Raw genomic sequence first — 22,948 nt, 5'->3', positions numbered from 1 at the left:
TGCACAACCACGTTTGTAACTTATTTGAAAATAATCTAATTCTACTGATTAGCATTGCAAAAGTAGGAAATGCCAAAGCTAGAAAATGCTAAATAAGACTTGGTTATGCAGTCTTCCCTCAGTCAGCTTTAGTTATATGTGGGATGTAGAGTCTTTGTCAACTTCCTCTGTCAGGGCTGGCATCACATTCAGGAGGAATCTGACTTACTGTGAGCTGCTGTTCAATATTTTATGTATGTTGCCACCTATCTTATTTATTGCACTGTCTTGAACTTCAAGTTGAAAGTGAAAGATTATTTACCACTGTCAACACAGTGCACAGTGCTCACAAATACTCAGGGGGTTTTATTCTCCTTGAGGTATACAATGCCCACCGTTGTTGGAATTAATATTAATTTTCTGCTGTATTTGAAAATTTCTGCCTTCCTGAATTAATTTTTCCTGTGAGGGTATTTAAGGTATGACTCCCAGTGGTTTTGCTTTCTGGTTTGAGTGCTAATGGGTTTGAACCAGAATTGCTCTGGGCTTGTTTATTTCTTCCAAATTTTGCAGTAGCTGAAGGTCTTACAGAAAGCAGCCTCCTCTACAGTAATTCTTACTCACATCACTCAGATCTCACTGAAGTTCCAAATACAGTAGGAGTCCCTTGGAAAGTCAGTTGGTTAGAGCATGGTGCTAATAACACCAAGGCTGTGGGTTCAGTCTCTGAATGGGTGATTCATTTAAGAGTTGGACTCTGTGATCCTTGTGTGTCCCTTGCAACTCAAAATACTCTGTGAACCTGTGAAATGGAAAATGCCATTCTGTGATTGCACCTAGAATTGGAATGTTAATGCCTGAAGGCTTAATTGAGATAATAGGCTGCTTCAAGGCTCAAATACATTCAGCTTAATTTGCTTTTAACAGTCTTGGGTGTACTCCCTTAGGTTTTCAATGCAAACTGAGGGTGAAGCATTTTTCACATAGGGACAAGCACTTTGAGATCCTATTTGAAACTTACTTACAACAGTAAGTGGCCACTACTTTGTGGGAGAGAAATGGTTGGTAGACTTTATAGACATGATAGCAAAAAGGAAACGGTATTTTCCTGAAATGTTGGATTCTGTAGTAGATTTTTTTTTCCATTGAAAGACTGAGTTATTTGCCAGAAATATTCAGGTTGCTTTCTTCCATTTTTACTGCTGCTTTTTCTCTTCTGCCTTCTCACTCTTCCCCAGTTATTTCTTATCCAACATGACATCTTGTTCATTTCAGCATTTTCCTTCACTTCACTGGTTTCCATTTCCTAGTGCAGTTAGGCACCCTTTCCTTTCTCTTCCCCATTTCTCCTACATCCTTGTATTTAATCATCGAGGTCCTGGTCTTCTCTTTATTATTTGTCTGATTTCATGTATGTGGTTTTTTTCTTGTTGGTTTTGTTTTCTTCCTATTTTGTCTCCATTATCTGTCCTTTCTGACTTCTAGTTCTGGATTACTGATATCATTCTGGACTTGCAGTACCTTTCCCTTTCCATTTAACTGTTTTCATATTTTATGTTATGATCTTATAGATTCTTCTACAACTTCAACAATTCTGTGATTATGCCTCTACACTGAGATACTCATCCTCCTGTATCTGACAAGAGAAAAGAGATTAAAAAGCAGAGCAGATCAGTTATGTGTGTTCTTACAGAATCATTCTTCTCTTGGTGTGTTCCAGGACTTAAGGAATTGCCCAGATTTTACACTATGAATTACACTGGCTACTTTCCCCTATATGGATGCAACAATCCGTGACTAAACATTTATATGACATTGCTGGGAAACCTATTTCACTGAGTGACCATTGACTGGAAAACATGTTTACAAATGAACTCTGATGGCTTCTGTGTATTGCTGTGTGCTTAGTGACTTGGACAAACTGAGCCTGTCTCTTTGTGCTGTAAAGTAAATAGAAGTTTGTGATGAGGATCTTAGTCTACAATTGTGGTCTGTCTTCTGAATTTACTTCAGAAATTTTCACATCCCCCAGAAGTTTGGGGAGGGGTCCCTTTGTAGTTGCATTGTTGAATGCATAAAATATTTTCAAGAGAAAATGATGGTTTTGCTGTGGGGTGGAAGTGGTACTGTGAGGTCTGTTAACAGCACGACCAGAATCTGCAAGGTCATGCTGACATGAAGGCCACAGGACTTGCAGGAGAGTATTTGGGAGCTGTGGTCAGTCAGTTGTCCCAATTGTGAGCTTCAAGTGTTTTAAATGTGTAGGTATACTTAAGTTGTAATAGCCCATATCAACTTGCCATTCTTCCATTTTCCTCTCAGGTTTTTTAATGCAACATGGCTCGTCCTGGCCATTTCCAACTACTGTTATGAAACTGGGTCTGCCGTTTTTTGCACTGCTTTGTGAATAGATATTTTAAGTACCAAACATATTGCTATTAGTAAGAATGGTTTTCTAATTTAGGTCTGATGGTATCAGCATAGTTGATTTCTCAAATATGAGAAGGACAAAGTGCATTTTCTTTATTGAAATATTTGAGTCTAATCTACATGTAAACATAAGTTATGTTTCTTTTGTAAACTAAAAGACTTGTTTGCAAGTAACAGTAAAGCAAGTTATTTATGCAGACATAGGAATATTTTTATAAACACAAAAGGTTTGTTCTATCACCTTCCTTTAAAGACTGTCTACTAGTTTTTGTACCAATTTCGTTTCTTTAAAAAAATTGTAAAGCAAACCTTGCATATTGGGATTTAAAGATTTTTGTGTGGTTCTTGAATCAGACAGATCAACTGGATCAGTTTACAAAAAGACCTAGATTAAAATCTCTTCATTGTTCAGAAGTGTATTCCCCTTACAAGTTGGTTTACTAGTGGAAATGAATACAGTATGGTATGGTTTTATGGCTTCCAGTCAAAAGGTCAGAGAGGATTTTTGCCCCCTCTTTTACTATAGTACAGCACATTAACATGGAGCCCTAGAGGTAGAGACTATTTAGCAGTAATTGTAAAAGACTCCATCATACTTGCCTTTATCATTCATGTAAGAGTTGAAAAATACATGGGGAAGTAGAGACCATAAAAAAGAAGGTGCTTCAGAGCACTCATTGGAGAGACTCTGAAGGAAATCTTTGAACACTGCTGAAATTGCCTTCCTCAGTGTTTTTAGATAATTATAAAACTTAAACTATGACAGTTTACTTTCCATCATACTAACCTTGATCTCACTAATTAAAAAAAACCACAGCCATGAAATACTGTTTCGTAATGCTGTGCCCAGACTTGCCTGGGTTTAGGAGTGTGGCAGTGAGGGCTGGCTTTGGAAGCATGCTCTCATCTAGGTTGTTACCTTAGGACCACTGCTTTGCAGATATGAGCATTTTATTTTAGACAAGGGTCACTTAAGAAGTTTTTCTTGACTTTTGTAGCCCTTCTTAAGACACTGCTGGTATTATGAGAAGGCATAAACACATAAAGTGTGTTTCTGCAGTTTTTATTTCTGCAAAATGTTGTTGATGGTCTAAGTTCTGGCTGGAGTTCCTCACTGCCCCTTGGGCCAGTGCTCGTGCAGCTGGGCAAGCTACTGCTTCAGGGAGCCACTGTGGCTGCTGCAAGTGATGGCTTCCTTTTGCTTGGCTGCACGATTGCTGCATCGTAATTTGAGTAGTTTCCCATTCACTTGAAGGCCAGAGGCAGGAAAAGTGAAGGAGCCGAGGAATGCAGCTGTAAGAAAGGTAAGACTGCCTTTCCTTAGCTCAGCTCTGAGAGCCGCAAATTTGGTTTAAGTGGTCTGAAGTAACAGAAAGCCAAGGTGCCCTGTTTAGAAGTAATTGCCCTTTGCTTCTTCCAGAGAAGCTGTTAGCAACTGACTGGATTGCAGTGACATAAATAACTAGGAATTTCCAAATCAGGTATAGTTATAAGATTCTGGCATACAAATAAATCTGTTGTAGTTGAAATACAGCTTGGACAGGGTGCTTTTCACTGGGCGAAATGGCAATTTGGACGGTGTTTTAGAAAGACATTGAGAGAATCAAAGAAGCATTGGAAGGAGCAAGAGATATTTCACCTTGCTGTAATAATGCTATTAAACCTGTCCCTGTATAAATAACTGATTTTATTGTAAAGAAAATAACTAGGACCATCATTCCTAGTTATTAGGAAATAACTAGGAACATCAAACCAAAATTCCTCTTTCTTTGTAAAGAGGAGTCAAACTGATCTTGCTATTTTTTTGTTTTGTTTTAAGTATAGCCAGAAAAAAAAACCTTGTAAAATATATTTATATTTGTGCTTTTTTATATATAAACATAATCTACATGTATACTTCCATAGACAGTATCTTTGTTGAGGGTGGTTCATAGGTGTTTCCTCAGTAAAGACACAAAGTTCAGTGATACTGTTTTTCTAGTCATCCTTGTGGAAAGGATCCTGGGGGACTTCAGGCACAGCATCATCAGCCAGGCAAGGGGGCGATCGTCCTGCTCTGCTCTGCACTGGGTGCTGGGTCAGGTTTGGGTGCCACAATATAAAACAGACATTAAGCTCTTAGAGAACATTCAGTAGAGAGCAGCAAGGATGCTGAAGGGACTGGAGCAGGAGGCCTTTGAGGAATGGCTGAGGTTACTTGGTGTGTTCAGCCTGGAGAAGGGGAGACTGAGCTGAGGCCTTGTTGCAGTTACAGCTTCCTTGTGAGAGAGAGAGGAGGGTCAGGTACAGACACCTTGACACGTGTGATCCATGACAGGACTCAAGGGAGGGGCATAAAGCTGAGTCGGAAGAGGTTTAGGTTGGGTATGAAGAAGTTTTCCAGCCAGAGGGTGGTTGGGCACTGGACTAGGTTTCTCAGGATAGTGGTCACAGCACCAAGCCCATCTTGAGTTCAAGAAGTATTTGAACAATGTTTTCAGGCACAGGTGACAGGGCCAACAGTTGGACTTAAATGATCCTGATGGGTCCCTTCCAATTTAGCATATTCTGATTCTGTGTTTCTTTCTCATTTAACACTTAAGTCTTCAGATGCAATGTCACTTCATAAGTTCCATTCTTTGTGAAAGATGTTTCTTTGTTTCACAACTTTGTGAAAGTTGTGTCATAGGCAGCACTTTTTTGCCATTACTGTTTACTAGCCATTCATTATAACAACCAAAATAATTAACTTTTTATCTGTCATATCCTTTGTGTTAGGTTATGGACTGATGCCTCCTTAAATGTTTTTTTTTTTAATCCTGTTTCCTAGAAGTCTCCATGATATGTTCTTTGTACTTTCCTACAATGAGAAGGAATGTGTTCAGTAGGGTCTGCTGCCCAGTGAAATAGGTGAGGAAATTAGGTGAGGAAATAGGTGAGTCTCAGGAAAAAAAACCCTGAAAATTAAAGCATTTTCTTCATTAATGAAACCCTCCCTTTCCAGGTGTTCTTTCTTCTAATCTTTGTCTGCCAATATCACTCACTGTATCTGAGTTTAAATACTCCAGTATGGTGGCAAAAGTATTCATTTTTAAATGATGAAAAGTTGAGACATTTTTTGTGTGGTCTCTCCTTGAGACATTAACAGCACAAAACTACATCTCTTTTAGGAAACTCAATAATCTAGAATTTATAGAGTTAAGTTTAAATATTTGTCTTGTGTTGCAACATGCATATCCGGCCCTAGAAATGTTTTATAAAAAATCTTCTGGATGAAGAATAAACAGTGCTAAATATGGTAATAACATTAAGCTACAAAATTCCTTACAATTGTGTCAGTGTGTCTTGGAAACTTCACACATACTGGAGCAAAAGAATATTTATATCCACGAAAGGACATCCGTTTGCCAGATACTCCTGCTTTTGATTTGCACTGTATCCATCTAAATCTGCACGTTGTCAGCAAGGGTTTTCTAGAGTTATGAAATGCAAACTTCTTAAATGGACACATTAATCACATACTCTTCTGTGTTTTAAATTAAATGTTGTAGGGATGCTCATAGTTCTTTTCATTCTTTTCCTAAGTGGTCTAGAACACCAGTGTATACATACTTTTTTGTGGAATCACAGGCTGGTTGATGTTGGAAGGGACCTCTAGGGCCACCTAGAGCTGATTATTGAGGACCATCTCCAGATGGCTTTTGAGTATCTGTTTTTGGTTTTGTCTTGGCAATTTGTCTGTATATTTTAAGTCTAAGAAGTGTAATTATTTTGGTGAATTGGAGAGGGAGAGTCTCTTTGCCTACTCTCAGGGCACTCTTTTCTGTTGTACTTAGTTATTCTTTAGAATCTTCATTGAAGGTGAGTAACATTACTGTTAGGAAGAAAATGGCTGTGGGAAGGATACTGTTAGTTTTGTGACTGAAAATGCTTGACTTGTCATACATATTTTTAAATTAGTACTGGTTTTGTACATACCAGTAGTAATGGAGAACCTGCATGCTTTTTTAAAAAACTAGCTTATGTGCACTTGCAGTGCCTATCTGTTGATTCCATGACTGATTTTTAATGAATAGACACAATCTAGACCAAGTGGTCCCAAGGGACCACTTAAGGAGTGAGCGTCAGCCAGCTCTGACAAACTCCTCTGTACCAAAGTTCTGAAGTAAAACATCTGGAGATGGCATAAAATTGGTTTGTTGGGTCGCATCACTTTCTCAGTTCAGTTTACTTTCCATTCCCTTACAGGCCAAACCTATAGTTCCCAGAAAGTTAGTCAATATTCTTATGTTTTGGACCTGTTCTTTTTTTTTCATCCCTTATGTTTTCATCTAGTTAAAAAGATGATTGTCTTAAACTCTGTAATGGCACTTTAGTTCTTGAAATAAAGTTATTTAGCTTGGCTTTCAATGTGCACAGTTAATGAAACCTGAAAAATAGAATAAGTGTGTGTTTATAGTGTATTGCCCATGTGATGAAAGCTGCATTATCCAAGTATTATTATCCCTGAGGCAGTGAATTTAGTGAGTTCTCAGCCACACAAGAGCTGTGAAACATGTTCTCTGTAGTTTATTAGACTGACCTACTGACTGCTTTGGAAAGCTCTTCTGTGACCACTCTCATTTCCATTTTGTTAAATGTGTAAATAGGTGTCTGCTTTGCTCTGCCTTTCACAGTACAGCTAATGCTCCAGAAGACGACGCTCCAAATAGATATTCCCGAACAGAGAGGACAGCTTACAGCAGATACAGCAGAGATGCAAATTCTTCTGGCAGCTCTCTACCAAGTAACTCTTTGGAAAAGAGGATTGAGGAACTTGAAAGGGTAAGTACTAACTAGCCTTTCTGTGGCATACATCTGAAATAAAGTACTTTTGAAATTCCGTGGGGAAATCTGCAGGTAAAATACATAGAAGTGATGTAAAATGTAGAAGTACAGACAGTTATGTCTATGAAAACATACAGACTGACTGAGAAGAATGTGAACATTCAAATCACAGATGTTTAGTTTTCATTTGATATATAAGTGAGAAATAGTTAAGGCAAAGATAATACACTTAGAAAGCCAGCAGTGCTCTGTGTGCTTCTCCTATGTACCTCATGACACACCAACACAGAGCAAATATCTTGGGGGAAAAAGGAGCTCACTGGCTGTTCACAAGGTTACAAGGTGGTTTCAGATCTACTTGTTGGTTTGGTTTTTTAGTATACCGAAGTATTGTAAAATTTGATTGCTAACCAGTTGTTTGTTAGAGCTGTAAACATTCAAAATATGTATTTTAAATGGTTTGTATTGTTTCACACTGGTTTAATAAAAACAGTTTTGGGAAAACGTAATAATGTTAAAGCTGAGCTTTTCACCTAAGCCAGTATTTTGCTAAATAATTTCATCTGTGTAATCTATTACTGGCTTCTCTGTCTTCCTCTGAAGTGGATTTTTTGTGGGTAACTTAACAAATATTCTTGAATCATATGGGTGAAAGTTACTAAGTTAACACAATTTGAATAGGTCTTTTTTTGGAAAGGGGGAAAAATAACATGTATTTTGTTGAAAATACTATTTTTGATTTAAGACTTGAGGAGCCTTCATTTGAGTAAAGTACACCATAATCCTCCCTTCTAAGTCATCTTCTTTTTGAAATACTTTAATTGCCAGAAAAAAAAAAAAAATAGAAGAAGATTTAAGCACCTTCTTTCCTAATGAACATGTTAATTCTTTGTCACATTCAAGCCCACAGATTTAAAAGTGAGTCTTCATTTCTTGTTAATGGTATTATAAAAAACCAACAACAGAAAATCCAACCAACAACAATTTGGGAGCTGATGCTTTACTTCTTCTGTTTTGGGCCTCTGTCCAATTCGGTGTTCAAGCTTAAGCTAAATATAAATTAAAACATTATCACTTGAATCAGATACCAAACAGATTTGCTGTTGTAAAATATTCTTAGAGATGATTCTTTAGCTCCTTGAAATGTAAAAGGGCTTGAAGATGTGGGTTTGACTTGCTGTAGGAAAGGAATTATAGATAAGTGTCTGTATGTGTGTTCTTCTTTCTTTGTTTTAGACAGTGTTAGCTTAAAACTGTCTCTTAAAAAAAGAATTTACATTTCCAACTTCATTCTGTATTCTGGTTATAGGAACTTGCAAAAGAAAGACAGGAAAATGCAACATTAATGAAGATGGCACAGGACAAAGAGGAACTAATTGGAAAGCTGAAAGAAGAAATTGATTTATTAAACAGAGTAAGCAAATACATTGTTACATGGCTCTATAAAGAGGAAATAAAAGTGTCTGAATTCTCTGTTGTATTCTCCAGGCACCGCATCCGTTGGGCAAGGTCAGAAAAGAATTGAGGGTTTTTTTTGTATCTGTGTAGCTTTTCAAGAGGTATGTCAGTAAGTTGTATTTTCTTTCTAAGGTGAATTGTATTTGTCATGAGTAACTTCCCTAAGGCTGGTCAATTCCTTGTTGTTCTACGTGTTTATAAAGCAAGGTTATAAAACCAACTCTTTATATTTTGACAGATATTCTCATACAGTTTATTGTTGATCCCAAGTAAAGGCAGAGTAAGACAGAGGGCAGGAGGCATGAGGTAACATCACCAGGCAAGGTGTGAAGGCAGGAGAAGAGGGGTAGAAGAGAGAGAGACATGCTTGGAAATGGGACAGGATGAGAAGTTTTAGAGTTGATAAATGCACCAGTTTTAAGGGCAAACAGGAATTCTTCCAGTAGCATGGATTATTGACCTCATCCTGCACTTCCTGGCTGAGATGTGGAACCCTGATGTACTAGAGATAGAGGGCTCTGGTGAATCCATCAGTGAAGGGAGGCAATAACTGCATGAATAGTGTCACACCTACATTTTGCAGCTTTTCATTAATAGCAAAGGAGGACAGCATTCAGAAGTTTGCAAACTAACCTAGAAAATTAAGAGATGAGATTATTCTGAAACACATATTTTGGCTTTTATATGGAGAAAGTTGGAAGTTAATCTGTAGGATAAATGAGGTGGTGTCTGTTTGAGAGAGATTTCTGTTTTAACTGAGGCAATGCTCTTCATGCAGTTCTTTCATTCTGCAAAGAATCTGTCACATCTAAGCTTATTGGCCTTATTACAGTTGAGGCAGGTTTTCATTCCTTCTGCATAATGGATGGCAAAGCTATTTAATACTGTTGGTCACATCTGATTTCCTGACTCAAAGGTTGGAAAGAACAAATTGAAAGAAACTAAATGATTGAAATCTTGGTGTTTAGGACCACAGCTTTTTTGAGAGGTTTGATGTTCCAGAAGCAATGTTATTTTTTTTGGCTGTACTTGAAGTATGATGTCCTAAATGAAATCCATCAAGTGTCTTAACTAGAAACTGTCTTTGAACATCCATAGTAAAATTAGGCACTGTCTGTGCATTGCCTGTGTTAAGTACAAGGGCAATTTCTGCAATCACAAGTTTGAACATTATAATACAAGTTTTATGTTAACCAAACATAGACTGAATAAAGTAATTTCAAAACCAACTTCTTTATATATTGACTAAAATTTTACCTTTCCATGAGATCTACAAAGCTCCCTAGGTAGATACTTTTAAACACAGAAGAGAAGGGATTTTTTTGGTCCGTCAGGTCAGCATTTTTATACCTTTAATATTGTCAGTTTGCTCAATAGAGTGCAAGTTACTTATGTCTGTGTCTCTTGGGCTTTTCTTAATAATGAAAAAGCTGACTTTTGATTTTATGACCAGCATAGTTATTTGTCTTCTTGAACTCTTGTCTCAAGTGATGCTTCCATTAACACAAATACAATTTCACTTTCCTGTTTATTAACTCTTGAATTTGATTGCTTTTATATTGGCTATCCATGTGGATTCAGAAATAGAAAAGGTTTGAAAAATTAAGAAAGCTGCAGAACATCATTCTCATGATAGAAAGTTATGGAAATTAATATGTCAGTTGTATTTGCCTCAGGTTTATTATCATAACTGAGAACATGAGAGGCAGCACTTAAACATCCATTTGATGGATTGTCCTAGCACCAGTATTGGATGCTTTTCATGGAAGAACAGCTGCGATCTTCAGCCTTCTGTTCAGATAAAAGGATGTCCTGAGGACTGAACTTTATTTAGTGAGTCTATGCAGAGGTCGTCTTAAAAGATTTTGCTGGTAGGCAGCCTAAATAGAGGTCTCTGAATTTGACCATCTACACATTCATGGTTTTCCTCCAGCTTTTCTGTTCATCAAAATACACAGTTATTGGATGTTGACATCCACAGGTATGGGAAGAATACCACATCAGAAACCCTAGATAACTTCTTAAAAGGCCATTTTATTGTGTATCTTTCTGACTTCTCAGTCAGTATTTAGTGAAATGCTCTTTCTAGAAGTTTTAGTCAGTTCATAACCACAGATGCATCTGTGATTGGCAAAGACCTTGTTTTGCATTTGAAAAACTTTTTCCAAGAATCATGAGAACTTCTTTGTAGAATTTTTTTCATTTTAAATAAGTGTATTTATTTAATGTGCATTATCATTTTACTCAGCTTAGTCAGTACATCACAGAGATACTTAAAGGATATGAGCTGCATTTATAGTGAGGAACAGAAAAGGCTTTCTCCTATAAACAGCATTCTCTCAGTACATTAGACATTAAAAGTATGTCTGCCATGTTCTTTGTAAGAAAGGGGCAATTGCTTCATAAAAACCTTAAATGTCTGAAAGGCATCTCAAAATGTTTGAATACTTTGTAGGCAAAGTTCAGCTGTCAATTAGTTTGTGCTTAGTCATCTGTGACCTTACTAAGATATCAGTGTAGTTAAAAGTGTGTTTGGAGAGAGTCTGTCAGTGAGGATTTACAGTCCAATTAATGTCAATTGTGTAGTTATCAGTTCTTTTGGTATGTGAAGTTCAAGCTTTCCTGCTATTGCATCTTTTTTTGCTAGTAAGCATGAATTAGTGTTATAATTTTGAATAAGAAGCTTTAAATTTCAAGAGTGGCAGAACCCCTTCCATCTCTCAACCCATTATTTCTGTAGATACTTAAGTGCAGCAGTTATTTTTCCTGGCTTATATTCAAGAAACTTTTACATGTAGTAATTTCTGGAATGTTATTTTTACAGCATAAATATTTCAAAAACTTGTAATATTTTATTTGGAGTCAATTATACTAGAATTTTAAACAGGAGGCTTTTAGGTAAGCTTTAATTGAGGTGTCTGATGGCTAGATCAACAAGTTTGAACATTGTAATACAAGTTTTATGTTACCAAACTAAAAAGATACCGTTTTGTTGAAAATGTGTTGTCCCTTCCATCTATTTATTTAAATTGCACAAAATAGATTATAAAGTGTATTTGTTTATACTAAATTGTATTTGTAGCATCTATCCACCAAAACTTACCCTGTTTAGGTGTTTAAGTCACTTCTATCTGTTATCTTGGAGTGGCAAATGCTTCTTCTGGAATTGATTCATACTGTGATGCAGCTTTACTTCTGTGAGGCAAAGAGGAATTTCTGCTAGTGATTTCTTGATTCCACTCTCTAAAACAATAAAGGGATGGATTACAGAGGTATTGAGGTGTGGATTTTAGCTTGGCAAACTGAAGAGGTTTTTAAAAATCATTATACCAATTGAACAGATAATATCGATTATGCATTTCTGGAATGACCTCACTGAGAAACAAATAAGAACCTGGGTTTTGTGTGTCAAACTCTGCCTAACAACTTAAAGGATCAAGAGAGAGAAAACCTTCTTTTTACTACTTAAGGCAAGAGGACAGTTTGGCAGACTTGAATCAAAAAACACATAGGATCTCCAGTGAGAATTCTGGTTCATTTTCCTTTGCCTACCTTTCATTTTTCTCCTTAAAATCCTGCTCTTGACATTACTCTTCTGTATCTTCATTATTTTCTAATTCACATTCTGTTTCTTGCATGTGATTTTTGTACATGAAAATTACATTTATTGAAGTGTTGTTTGTATTAAGCAGTCATTATTACTGATTCTCACTTTAAAGGCTTGAAAAAACTTGTTAGGAGTGAAGAAGTGGAATGGGAACTGGACAAAATGTTAATTAGTGGAAAAGACACAAACATTTGTGTGTGTCAAACACATTTTCAAACACGGTGAAAGCAATCTATTTTGAGCACCCATTACTGCTGTGTGCGTGGTGTCTGTTCTTCCATTAGCACTTCAGACAGAAGGTATGAAGTCCTTGTTTTTTTTTTTTTCCACAGAAAAAAAAGTGGACTGGCATGTCTTTTTCTGAAAATTTTGATACTTAATACACAAAACAGGCCTTCTTGCAATAACAATCAGTGATGTGTATACATGAGAGCCATAGTTGTAGACAAGCAATCAGGGAAGCAGGAACAGGAGCTGTACAATAACACTCTGTATATGCCAGAAAAATAATCACTCCCATTCTATTTTGGTTTCTTTATGCATTCATTCCTGCTGTAGCTTTGATTTGAACATGTTTCTATTTAAGGTGCTTAGGAATATAATATTAATGTTTTGTAATTATAGTAACATTTTGAAACAGGCTGGTTTAACAGTTCTAAGGGTACCTGCTGTAACACTAATTCTTCCCTATGCCAGCTTCCTCATTTCAGAGCTAAGATACTAAATTTCTGCTTCTACTAATTGAGAGTTTGTATTTCCATCCTGAGAAGTGTTTATTTTTCTTTTTTTCTTGTACAGGATCTAGATGATATAGAAGACGAAAATGAACAATTGAAGCAAGAAAACAAAACCCTCTTAAAAGTTGTTGGACAGCTGACAAGGTAGAAGATTCAGACATCAATGAGGAAAGATTTGAAAAACTACTGATTGAACACTAAGGTCAATATAGTAATATTTCCTGTGTTGCAGTATCTTATAATAACTGTCTTTGTATTTATTGTTAGGAAACCAGATGAATGTTTATTTTCATAGTGCTTTCTCCTTTGTTCAATGAAATTTCAGGGTGTATTTTTAGCTTTCTTTTCACATAAGCATGATTAAAATTTTCAACATGTTTCAAAATTTTAAGTTCAAAAATATTTGGATTTTGTATCTTCAGATTACAGCTGCATAAATCACAGTAATCTAAAATTCATAGCATCAAGATAATTTTCAGTCTATGTGGGTGTATATTTTTGAAATGAATGGAAGCAATACATATGAGCTTTGTTTACACAGATTCAAAATATGTATTTTGGGAAATGCTTCCTTTTTTGTTCAAATAACTGTAAAGTGGATGCCTTATTACTGATGTATAACATTTTGCAGATTGATGATTTGCTCTAGAACTCTTGTATGTTGAGGTTTTTTTACTGTGTCTGAAAGATTGACAGTAGTAGAGAGTAGCAATGATTTTTTTCCATGTTTAACAGTATTCTGTCAAAAGGGGACGGTTTTACTAAAAAACTACAAACAAACGCAAAACACCACAAAGCCAAATAAATCACCTCCCGTATCAGCATGAATAAGTTCTTAGAATCACATTGAAGTCGTGCACTGCAGTTTATTTTATGGCTTTTGCTTTAGCAATGAAATGCAAGTTTGCAATCAGTTAGTTTGCTGTGTTGAGAATTCAAACAAAGCCTGGAGCTTTCATTTTAGCAAAGACACTTGTCATCCTAAAAGTTCTAGTGATCATAACCCATACTAGTTTTTGGATTTTTTTTTAAGCTGAGTGAAATTTTTTTATGTGACAAAGTAGAGGGGCATACTAGTGATTTGTGCCTTTTTGAAACATCAAATGGTATAGAAATCCTATTTTTATCCTAACAAGTTGTTTAAAAAGTGCCTGTTAGATGTTACAATCCAGTTATGACTGTGTGTGATTCTTCTGTAACATGATAGCTGACAAAATTTTCCTTAGAGTTTAATCACAGACCTCAGTTAGCATTTAGACTAAAGCTTATTTGTACTTTATTTCATCTTAATGCAGCACATTTTTCATTCCTGGTCAGATTAAAAGCACATACCCTTTGAGGAAAGACACTAAAAATTAAAACGTTTCAAAGGGTCCAGGATTTTTATGGCCAATTTTGGTGTCAGAAAGTTACATACGTACAGTTTTTTTTACCTTAAAACTTAAAAGCAACTTTAATATAACAGTATAACAGTATTGTTATATTAATATATATATGTGAAATATAGATGATAATTGTCTTTTCAGATTTGCCAGTTGTTTTCATAATGTGCATTTAATGACGGTGTTTCTTAAATTTCAAATTCCAGCTATTATTGTTACATTTTGGATTGTTTTGGGTATAAGGTAGATTATTTTGCATTTGTGCTTTCTGATGAGGAAAAACTTTTCAGAACTTTAGAGTGTTTTATAAGACACTTGCAGTCCAGGATGCCTCAGTGTTTTCCTTCACAGTGGATGAGATTCCGTGGAACACCGTTTAAAACCTTTTCTCAGGGGGTTAAATGGTACAGGGGGTTTGTATAAGCCCTTTGAATTACAATGTACACCAAGGAGTATTGCTTGTAATATTACTGAAACAATAAGAGGTCCCTTAATTTCTAAGTTCCATGAAATTGAACATTTAATGACATAATGAAGTCAGTTGAGATGTATGCCTTTTGAATAAATATGAAACTTTCTCTGGAAGAACATGTGATTTCCTTCTCAGTGTACTAGGTAGGGAACACACGTACCCATGTGCTGCATGGGCTGTCAAACATATTGGAGCGTTGTTAAAGGCATCATAGAAGCATACTGCAGTACACACAGATAACAGTATGAAGTAGCAAATGAGATGTTTCATCAAATGTGTTTCATGTATATTTTAAACCAAAGAAAAACAGCAACAAAGAGCATAAACAAGAGTTACGTGTCTTCACATTACCTCTTCTTGGCGGCAGTAATGCCAGAATTAGGTTTTTTTTAACTTGTACATAAAACTGACAGAAGTATTTGGCAGAATTTCTGGATTTCTAATGTAACTGTTCTTGTTCAGGGCTAGTTGTGATTTTTCTGCTCTGGAAAACTTGTGGTAGTTGAGTTTTCCTCTGAAAACAGTCTCATAATCATAATGCAGAGTGATTTTTAGAAAATACCCATTTTAAGTGTTTAAAAAATTGAAACATCGTTAACCTGTGAGTAACTGAATATCCATTTTAGTTTTGAATATTGACTAGTTGTGGTGATACTTGTTACCAGATTATAAAAATTATTTTGAGATTCTTCTACTGCAGGTGAAAGATACATGTTTTATAATAAAGATTGTTTGCCTTTGTTCAAATAAAACAAGATTCTTTTTAATCCAGGCTGAGTACTTACTGTCTTTAAAGGAGAATTAATATTGTCTCTCTAAAATTCTAACTAGATTTGTCCTCTGTAGTGTGTCATTCCCAATCTGAACTGCTGAAATGAGTTTTGCATTCACATTGGAGCTGGAAGTGTATATGCATATGCAGATGCACAAGAGAAAAATTTGTGCATTTACACTGTACTTTTTTGCTTCAGGTAATAGTGAGTATTCTTCCATCAATTAGATAGAAATGATCTTTTCTTCACTTCAAAGCAGAAGTATAAGCCTCCAGGAAAAGCAAGAATGTTACAATGTTGTTTCTACAGAAAGTGAGTTGCTTTAACTTCTAAAGCTCGGTGAAAGTAAGTGTTCTCCCTCACAAGCAGACTTGTTAAGGGCGATCTCCTTATAGCTGCAGACTACACAAAGAAAACAAGTGGATAATCAGTAAATATCAGGGAGAGAATAACTATATGGCATTTTATCATAAAGCTTTCAGTGTTGTTGTTTTAAAAGAATGCAAACATAAATACCATAAGCAACCATGCATTCAACACCATGGGTACTTTATGGATAAGACATTATCCATTAAGAGCATTTGCACTTAGTAAATTTAAAATGTTAGGTGAATTTGGGTAAGGATGACTGCCTTTATGAAATCATGGTGGCTTTTAGATTTGTTTTAAAATACAAAACTGCATTTCCTTTGGCATTTTACCTTTGGCATTTTAGGTTCCTCAGTCTTGGTGGGAAATTTTAGTTCCAAGTACCCAAGTGCCTTTTCTGTGCTGGTCCTTTAGTCCCTGGATTTGCTATACAGTAGCTACCTGATCTTAGCACTTGGTATGTTTTCCCATGGGTATTCTAATTTTTCTCTCATAACTTAACTCTTTGTATCTTTTGGTATATTCTTTTTTCCCTTTTTCTTCTAGAAATTTAAGTGGTATCTGTGAAGTGTAACAACATCCATATATCTATTTACTGGTTTTTCTCCTTTCTTAAAAAACCTCAAATATTTATATGAAAAAATTATCTCATACACTGAGGAATGTACTGCTGCTGACAGTTGGTTTGTGACACTTAAGAGCTTACCAAGGTTTTGAGAGGAATTGAATATTGGTAAGGATATTGAGACAATCTACTGTTCTAGTTGCACCATAAAAAGTTCTGTTTGTCTCCAACTATGAAAAGTGAAACTTTGTGGGAATTCCACATGTAAGAGCAATGGTGGGCATTTGGATACACATCCATCTGATGTGTCCCAAAATAGCCCAATCCTCCATGCAGTGAATTTCCACCTAAACCTGCAGGTTTGCAGCTGTGCCCCTACTGTCTAGCAGTTGGCAGCCCTTCAGGTATGGAAATGGATGCATATGTTTCACTTGGCATTCTTTGAGCAGGCAGCCTAATTCACACCCGGTAGCCATGGTCTCTCTTGCTGGTATCTCAGGAGGGATTTCTGTTTAAACAAAATTGACCTTCAATTTCTGCATTCACTGGAGACATTTGATGTAATATTAAGCAATTGGCATGTTTTAATAATTGATTAGGAAATTGTAACATCTATTTTATACCACATAAAAAGAGAATGTTTCATTTTCTTATCGCTAGACCTTTCCTTGAAGTGAAAGTTGCTGCCCCCAGTAGAAATTCTTTTAACACCTTTAAGTTGGGCTCACTTTACAGCCTGAAGCATCTGAAGGTGCTTATGTCAATAAACCCAAACCCACCAGGCCTTCTTTTAACAGCAGTAGAAGTTAAAATGTCTTCAGAAGAATTCCAGGAGCAGATTTGAAGGTAAGGTCTTAAGACTGTAAGTCCTTGTTTTCTTTTGGGCTTTGGGCAACCTGGTTTAGTGAAAGGCATTCTTCTGCATGGCAAGGGATGGAGGGAACTAGATCATCTTTGAGGTCCCTTCTAACCCAAACCATTCTGATTCTTCATTGAAGAAAATTTGGCTAAAAAGACAACATCCAGCATTGTTTCTGAGTGATTGCCTTGGTAGTCATTGGTGGACTTCTTAGGGAGCACAGCTGTCACTTCACACTGCAAGTGCTGTAGTATAGCAGAGAATAGCAGCAGTATTCTAGAAATGTCTTAACTTGGATTTTCTACTGGTTTGGGCCAAAATATGTAAAACATGCTTAGTAATTAGTCGTGGAGTTGTAGTGGATGTTGCTAATGGAGGAGCCAGAAAACTCTTAATTTTGTAGCTGTATTTTAGGCTTTCTTCAGGAAATCTTTCTGTGGCTATAATTACTGAGAGGTTAAACTGAACTTTGGTAGTAGTTGTGTAAGTTTTAGAAGGAAACTTTGAGGTAACAAAGGCCATCTTTGGTATGTTTAGTTGATGGCTTTGACACTTAGTTATTTTTGTGGTAAGCTCTTTGTTATCTACAGATAACAAGAGATAAAAGCTTTATCTATACTGCAGAGATAATCCAAGTCTACCTTGATTTTTAATTAATATGTTGTAAATGTTAAAATATATTAAATAATATAAGAATCAAACTTTATTTTCAGATCTGGAATTCCGTTAATAGGGGAGGTAATGAAAATGTATGTATATTTTGTGCTACTGCTCTGCCATTTTCTGGTAAACAGAACCACTGTTGAAAATGAATGGGTTTTATAATTGATTGTCTTATTGTTGACCTCTTTAGGTGTTACAGCTGATAAAATTTATGCTTTCTGGAATACCAAAATGATTCACTTAAAAAGTGACAGCAGCAAAAATGAGAACTCAATCTCCTCTTAGTCTTTTAGTGTGGGAACTCAAGCAATTTTTATGGGTTGTCCTTGATTAAATGACCTGAAGATATTTAGGTATTGCAGGCTCATTAAATGAGCTATTGTGTAATCTGCAACAAAGTAGGATTAAATGTTGTCCTTTCTTGGTATCAGTATTTTCTAAGAATGCTAACATAATTTAAAAGAAAGAGTGTTTTTCTGTTACACAAAATTATATTTTAGACATGTGGAGGTTGATAATTGGCATCTTGATATACTCTCCATTAGTATTTCGCCCTGCAAATCAGGTTTTGTAGACAGGTAGTGGAATGAAATCTTTGTTTTTCTCTCTCAGAAATGTTAATCTCTGCTTTTGCCTGAAGGCTCATTATAACAATGATGCAGTTTAGAGAGTTTAAAATTTTGATTGCAACAGTGTATGTGTGTTTACAGCCAGCTACCAAATATATTTAATGGGTGGGGACAATAAAACTGCTGAAGCTTTGCAAGTTGAGACTCTCTTGAAATAACTCCCATATTTCTCTGTGAAGCAATTATAGAGAAACTGCTAATTGTTCCCAGCTGAATCACTCTTTCTTATTTAATTGCTTCAGCTCACTATGGTTTGTAGTAAAATATCACTTAAACCCTCCTGTAATTCTGTTGCTTTGGCTTTGTATGAGAAGTGACATTTAAAAGAGTGGTCACTTTCAATTTTCACTCTCCAGATTCTAGGATTTATAAGGCTATATATTTATTTAAAGCAGGGAGAAAACGAGAAAATGTGTGGGTTGAGACTATGCAGGATTGAATATTAGGGAGAGGATATCTTTGTGTAAGGATGGAGAAAATCTAGTTTTCTCCAGCATTTTTTCCACCTAATTTTCAACAAGGAAAGGATGACAAACTGGATATTTTATAGAGATCTAGAAGTGGTTCCAGTTATCACTGCAGTACAGTTCAGTGTTTTTATGAGAAAAATGTAATCTCCAGCTTTTCATTTGCTCACCTTTGCACAGACACTTAAAAAGGAAAAGAATATGACTTTCTACCCTTGAAGAAATGCAAATGACCATCTTTACCCAGGGCTTAGATCATATCTTTCCTAGACTAAGCTGGGCTGTAGATGAGAGGTCAGAAATGTTGGACATTGATTTTCAAATACAGTGTAATTTGTAGTATGCTATGGTAATGTTGATTAGTATGGTTAATATTTTGGGGGATGGCTAGCTCTAAGCATTTAGATCTCTAGCAGAAGCATAACAGAGATGGTTCTCAGGATAAGATGGGAACCACTTGCTAAAGAGTCAGGACTGTGTAGAGGAATTCTGATTTCCCTGTATCTGAGAGCCCTCCTGCTGTATTTGCAGAATTAAATATAGAAAATTCTTCCTTAACAACTGCTGAGAGATTTATGAAAAAGAAACACTCCCCCAACAAAATACTCCCTGTTTTTGTAGTGTGCCAGATAGTTGTATGCAAGTGTTGTGGAACAAAATAATTTTAAAAGTCTTTTAAGAAGCACAGTGAATATAATGTTACTGAGTGAAGTAATTTAGTACATCTTAATGTAATTTACTGTGCCTGTGTAAAACAGTGATGCTTTTATGAATTTTTTTAAAAAAGCCTAGAATCAGAGGAAGGTTACTCTTCTGGGTGCACTGGATTGTAAAAGCCCAGAACTGGATCTCAAGAAAGGTGCTTCTTGTTTTGATTGAAGTGGCTGGTGCAGCTCTGCAAGCATGCTCTTCATTCAGCTCCCTGTCAGCAGTCTTCACTGAGAAACTGTGTGGAGGAATCACATCCTTTTTATTTGGCACCCTATCCACTGAGTTTACCTGGCCTTTAGAATGCTGCTAATATTGTAGCTGAGGCAGTTGAGAGCAGGAGGAGTTGCCCTGGCTTCCTTCTGTGGGAGGAGTGTACTCCAAGATTTGGAAGCTACTCCTGATAACAACTGTGTGACTTATTCCATTGGTAGAAGAAATCAGATTGTTCTTTGGGGGTTTAATAAGAAGTGAGAATGTTCACTAATTCAGAGGCAGCAGTGACCAGCAGGTGTCCACAGGGCTGCCTCTGTAACACAGAGCCTTACCACCTTCTGAATTTTTTATGAGGTCCACCCATAGAGTTGTAAATTGACCTTAGATGAGAGGTCAGAGTATTCAAAGTAGAAATTAAGTCACATGTCCAAAAGTGTTACTTAAAAGGATGAATAAAGCTTATGTCTTTGCTCTGTCTCTTCTGTGGGTAAGCAAAGATGCAGACCTTTCAAGGCATTTTACTTTGGTATTTTTGTCTGATCTGTATGTAAATAAGGACTTGAAACTTTTCAAGTCTGTTATTTCATGACCTTTTTTCTTGAACACAATTGAAATGTATTTTATGACTTTAAACAAAGATAAACAGATCTCATTTGGCTACTTGACGATTCTACAGTAGACCAGTGCAATTGTCCTTTTTCTTGCTTTCATTTTCTTTAGTTATCTTTTGCTTTACTGATAACTCTTGAGATTTTTCAGTGCTTAAGCTGAAATGTAGTTCAGTTTACATTCTAAATCTAATGAAGGTTATCCCAGCAGATGATTATTTATCTCTGCAATTGGAGTGTTCTGTGTATTTTACTCATTTTTTAATACCATGGAGTCAAAACCACTTAACTGAAGGGTTCAGGAAATGCCTTTATCAATGCTGCCAAATGCTTTTTGAATCTATTAACAATCTTTTCTGACCCTGTGAGGCAGTCAGAGCTGTGTGATTATGGAAAGTAAACAACTGAAGTACCTGTGGAGGGAGCAAGATTTAGAGGTAAGCACTTTCTGTGTGTTTTTTTCCTCTCTCAGGACATGCACCCGATATATTCTGCTGTCCACTATGCTGCTGCAGCTAGACAGCTGAACCAACATATTTCAGGGCAGTATCATTAACTGTACTGATACAAAGACCCACTGGACAGGATGAATCAGCTTCCATTTATTTGCAAATTGGCAAAATGTCACGTTCTTTTTCTGCTCTTCCACTATGAAACTTTTATCTGTCTTTCCCACTGTTCTTTTGCAGATAACAGTGTGTGCAGATATTCAGAAAGAGGGAAGTTTTAAAGCAAGATACTGACTGATTTGTCGGTTGCCGTGTTGGGCACCGAGGTGGTGAGACATAGGATGCAGTTCACTTAGGCGTTGGCACCAAGGAGGATTTTCCTCCTTGTAATCTGGCAAAGTGCCATATCTCCTCACCAAAGAGATGGAAACAAAACATATTTTTCCTCGTCATTATGCAAGAATTGAAATAATAAACTGTTTTGAGATCTTGGCAAGCATCACTTTGGATTTTAATGGACTTTAATAATCTCTTAAGTAAAGTAATAATTAATCACTTTTAATTAAATTGCTTCTTACTAACATGGCTCTAGTATCCCAGGCCCAAGATGGAAAGCTGCAAGGCCAGGGTAGGCAAGCCTCTGCTTTGACTTCAGTGTCATATGGGCAAAAGCTGGCTGTGTTAGTCTTTTCTCCTTCTTCTAATTATAATTTTATGAAGTTTGACTTCATTGTAGGTGTGCTACAGTATTTTTTGTTCGTGTGTCACAGCAAGAATTTTGGGTGTGTCAGTGAGAGACGGGAACAAAGGTCAGGCTGGATGGCAGGTAGGGCTTGTGGCTGGTGAGTATGCCTGCAGGGAGGATATTTGTATGAGATGATGATATTTGGCTTGGGAGGGGGAGTGACAGTGTTCTTTGGCTGAAGTGTTGACATGGCAATACTTACCACAGTAGTTAGGCTCTGTTGAACCTGTGGAAGATGTTTAAAAATAAGTCCTCGTTCTTACTGATTGTGGTTTTTCTTTTATTTCTTTAGTGCAATAAAGAGCAATAGCTTTGGGGTGCAGGGGAATTAGAAGGGGACAGAAGAAAGGTCAGAGTGTAAAAGCACAGGACATTGCAAACAGGCTCTAAAGCAAAATGGTTACAGTAAGTCAAATATGAGAGGAGGGTGGCTGGAGTCCTCTTGCCAGCAGACAGGCTGTCCCAGCACTCAGCAAAATAATAGCAGTCAACCAGAAAGGCATCCAGTCAACTTGGAAAGGCATCCAGACTGTGGGCTGTGAAAGGTGAGAGCTGGGGGGGTTCTTCCTTTTCAGGCAGATAAGTTTTAAAAGCTACTGCTTTTGTTGGTTTTCAGTTGATAAAAAAATCTGTATGCTGTTACCAAGCCTATATGATCCTTGGGAAATGTGACAAAAAAGGCTTAAAGTTTAATGTGTATTTTCAGATATATTTTGAAAGTGTGTTTGGCACATGTAGTTTTTACAGCTTGTATCAGTGATACGCAAAAACAAGGAAGTATCCACAGGCATTGGAAGTGGCTCAGCAGTAGCAAATTCTGTGGAAGAGCTCTGAGCTCTGCTGGGCCTGTCCTTGAGTTGCTGTGTGGGTGAGTCTGATACTGGCTGATAGCAAGGTTCGTTCAGTGAAGCTGCAAAAACAGGGGAGTTTGCAAGCTCTGCAAAAGCCAGGAAGAATTTAAAAGTACATGGAGAGATAGCACAGTGGCTGTGGTGGGACTGTCTTCACTAAAGGAAAGGAATAATT

General features: G+C 36.6%; 1 protein-coding gene across 2 annotated transcripts in view; it reads left to right on the top strand.

Moving 5' to 3' along the window:
• The window catches only part of PAWR (pro-apoptotic WT1 regulator), a 72,253-nt gene extending 56,615 nt beyond the window's left edge, over nt 1-15,638 (top strand). For both annotated transcript variants that reach the window (XM_041409816.1, XM_041409815.1), the window contains exons 5-7: nt 7,065-7,212; nt 8,525-8,629; nt 13,079-15,638. In XM_041409816.1, coding sequence (XP_041265750.1) covers nt 7,065-7,212; nt 8,525-8,629; nt 13,079-13,165 — 340 coding nt within the window. In that variant the 3' untranslated portion in view covers nt 13,166-15,638. The remainder of the gene's footprint in view (nt 1-7,064; nt 7,213-8,524; nt 8,630-13,078) is intronic.
• Nucleotides 15,639-22,948: the final 7,310 nt, after the last annotated feature.

Source organism: Onychostruthus taczanowskii, unplaced genomic scaffold, assembly GCF_017590055.1.
Source record: "Onychostruthus taczanowskii isolate IOZ18803 unplaced genomic scaffold, ASM1759005v1 scaffold31, whole genome shotgun sequence".
Taxonomy (NCBI): domain Eukaryota; kingdom Metazoa; phylum Chordata; class Aves; order Passeriformes; family Passeridae; genus Onychostruthus; species Onychostruthus taczanowskii.
The sequence above is the reverse complement of the archived record's forward strand: the minus strand, read 5'-3'. Positions and strand labels throughout refer to the sequence as shown.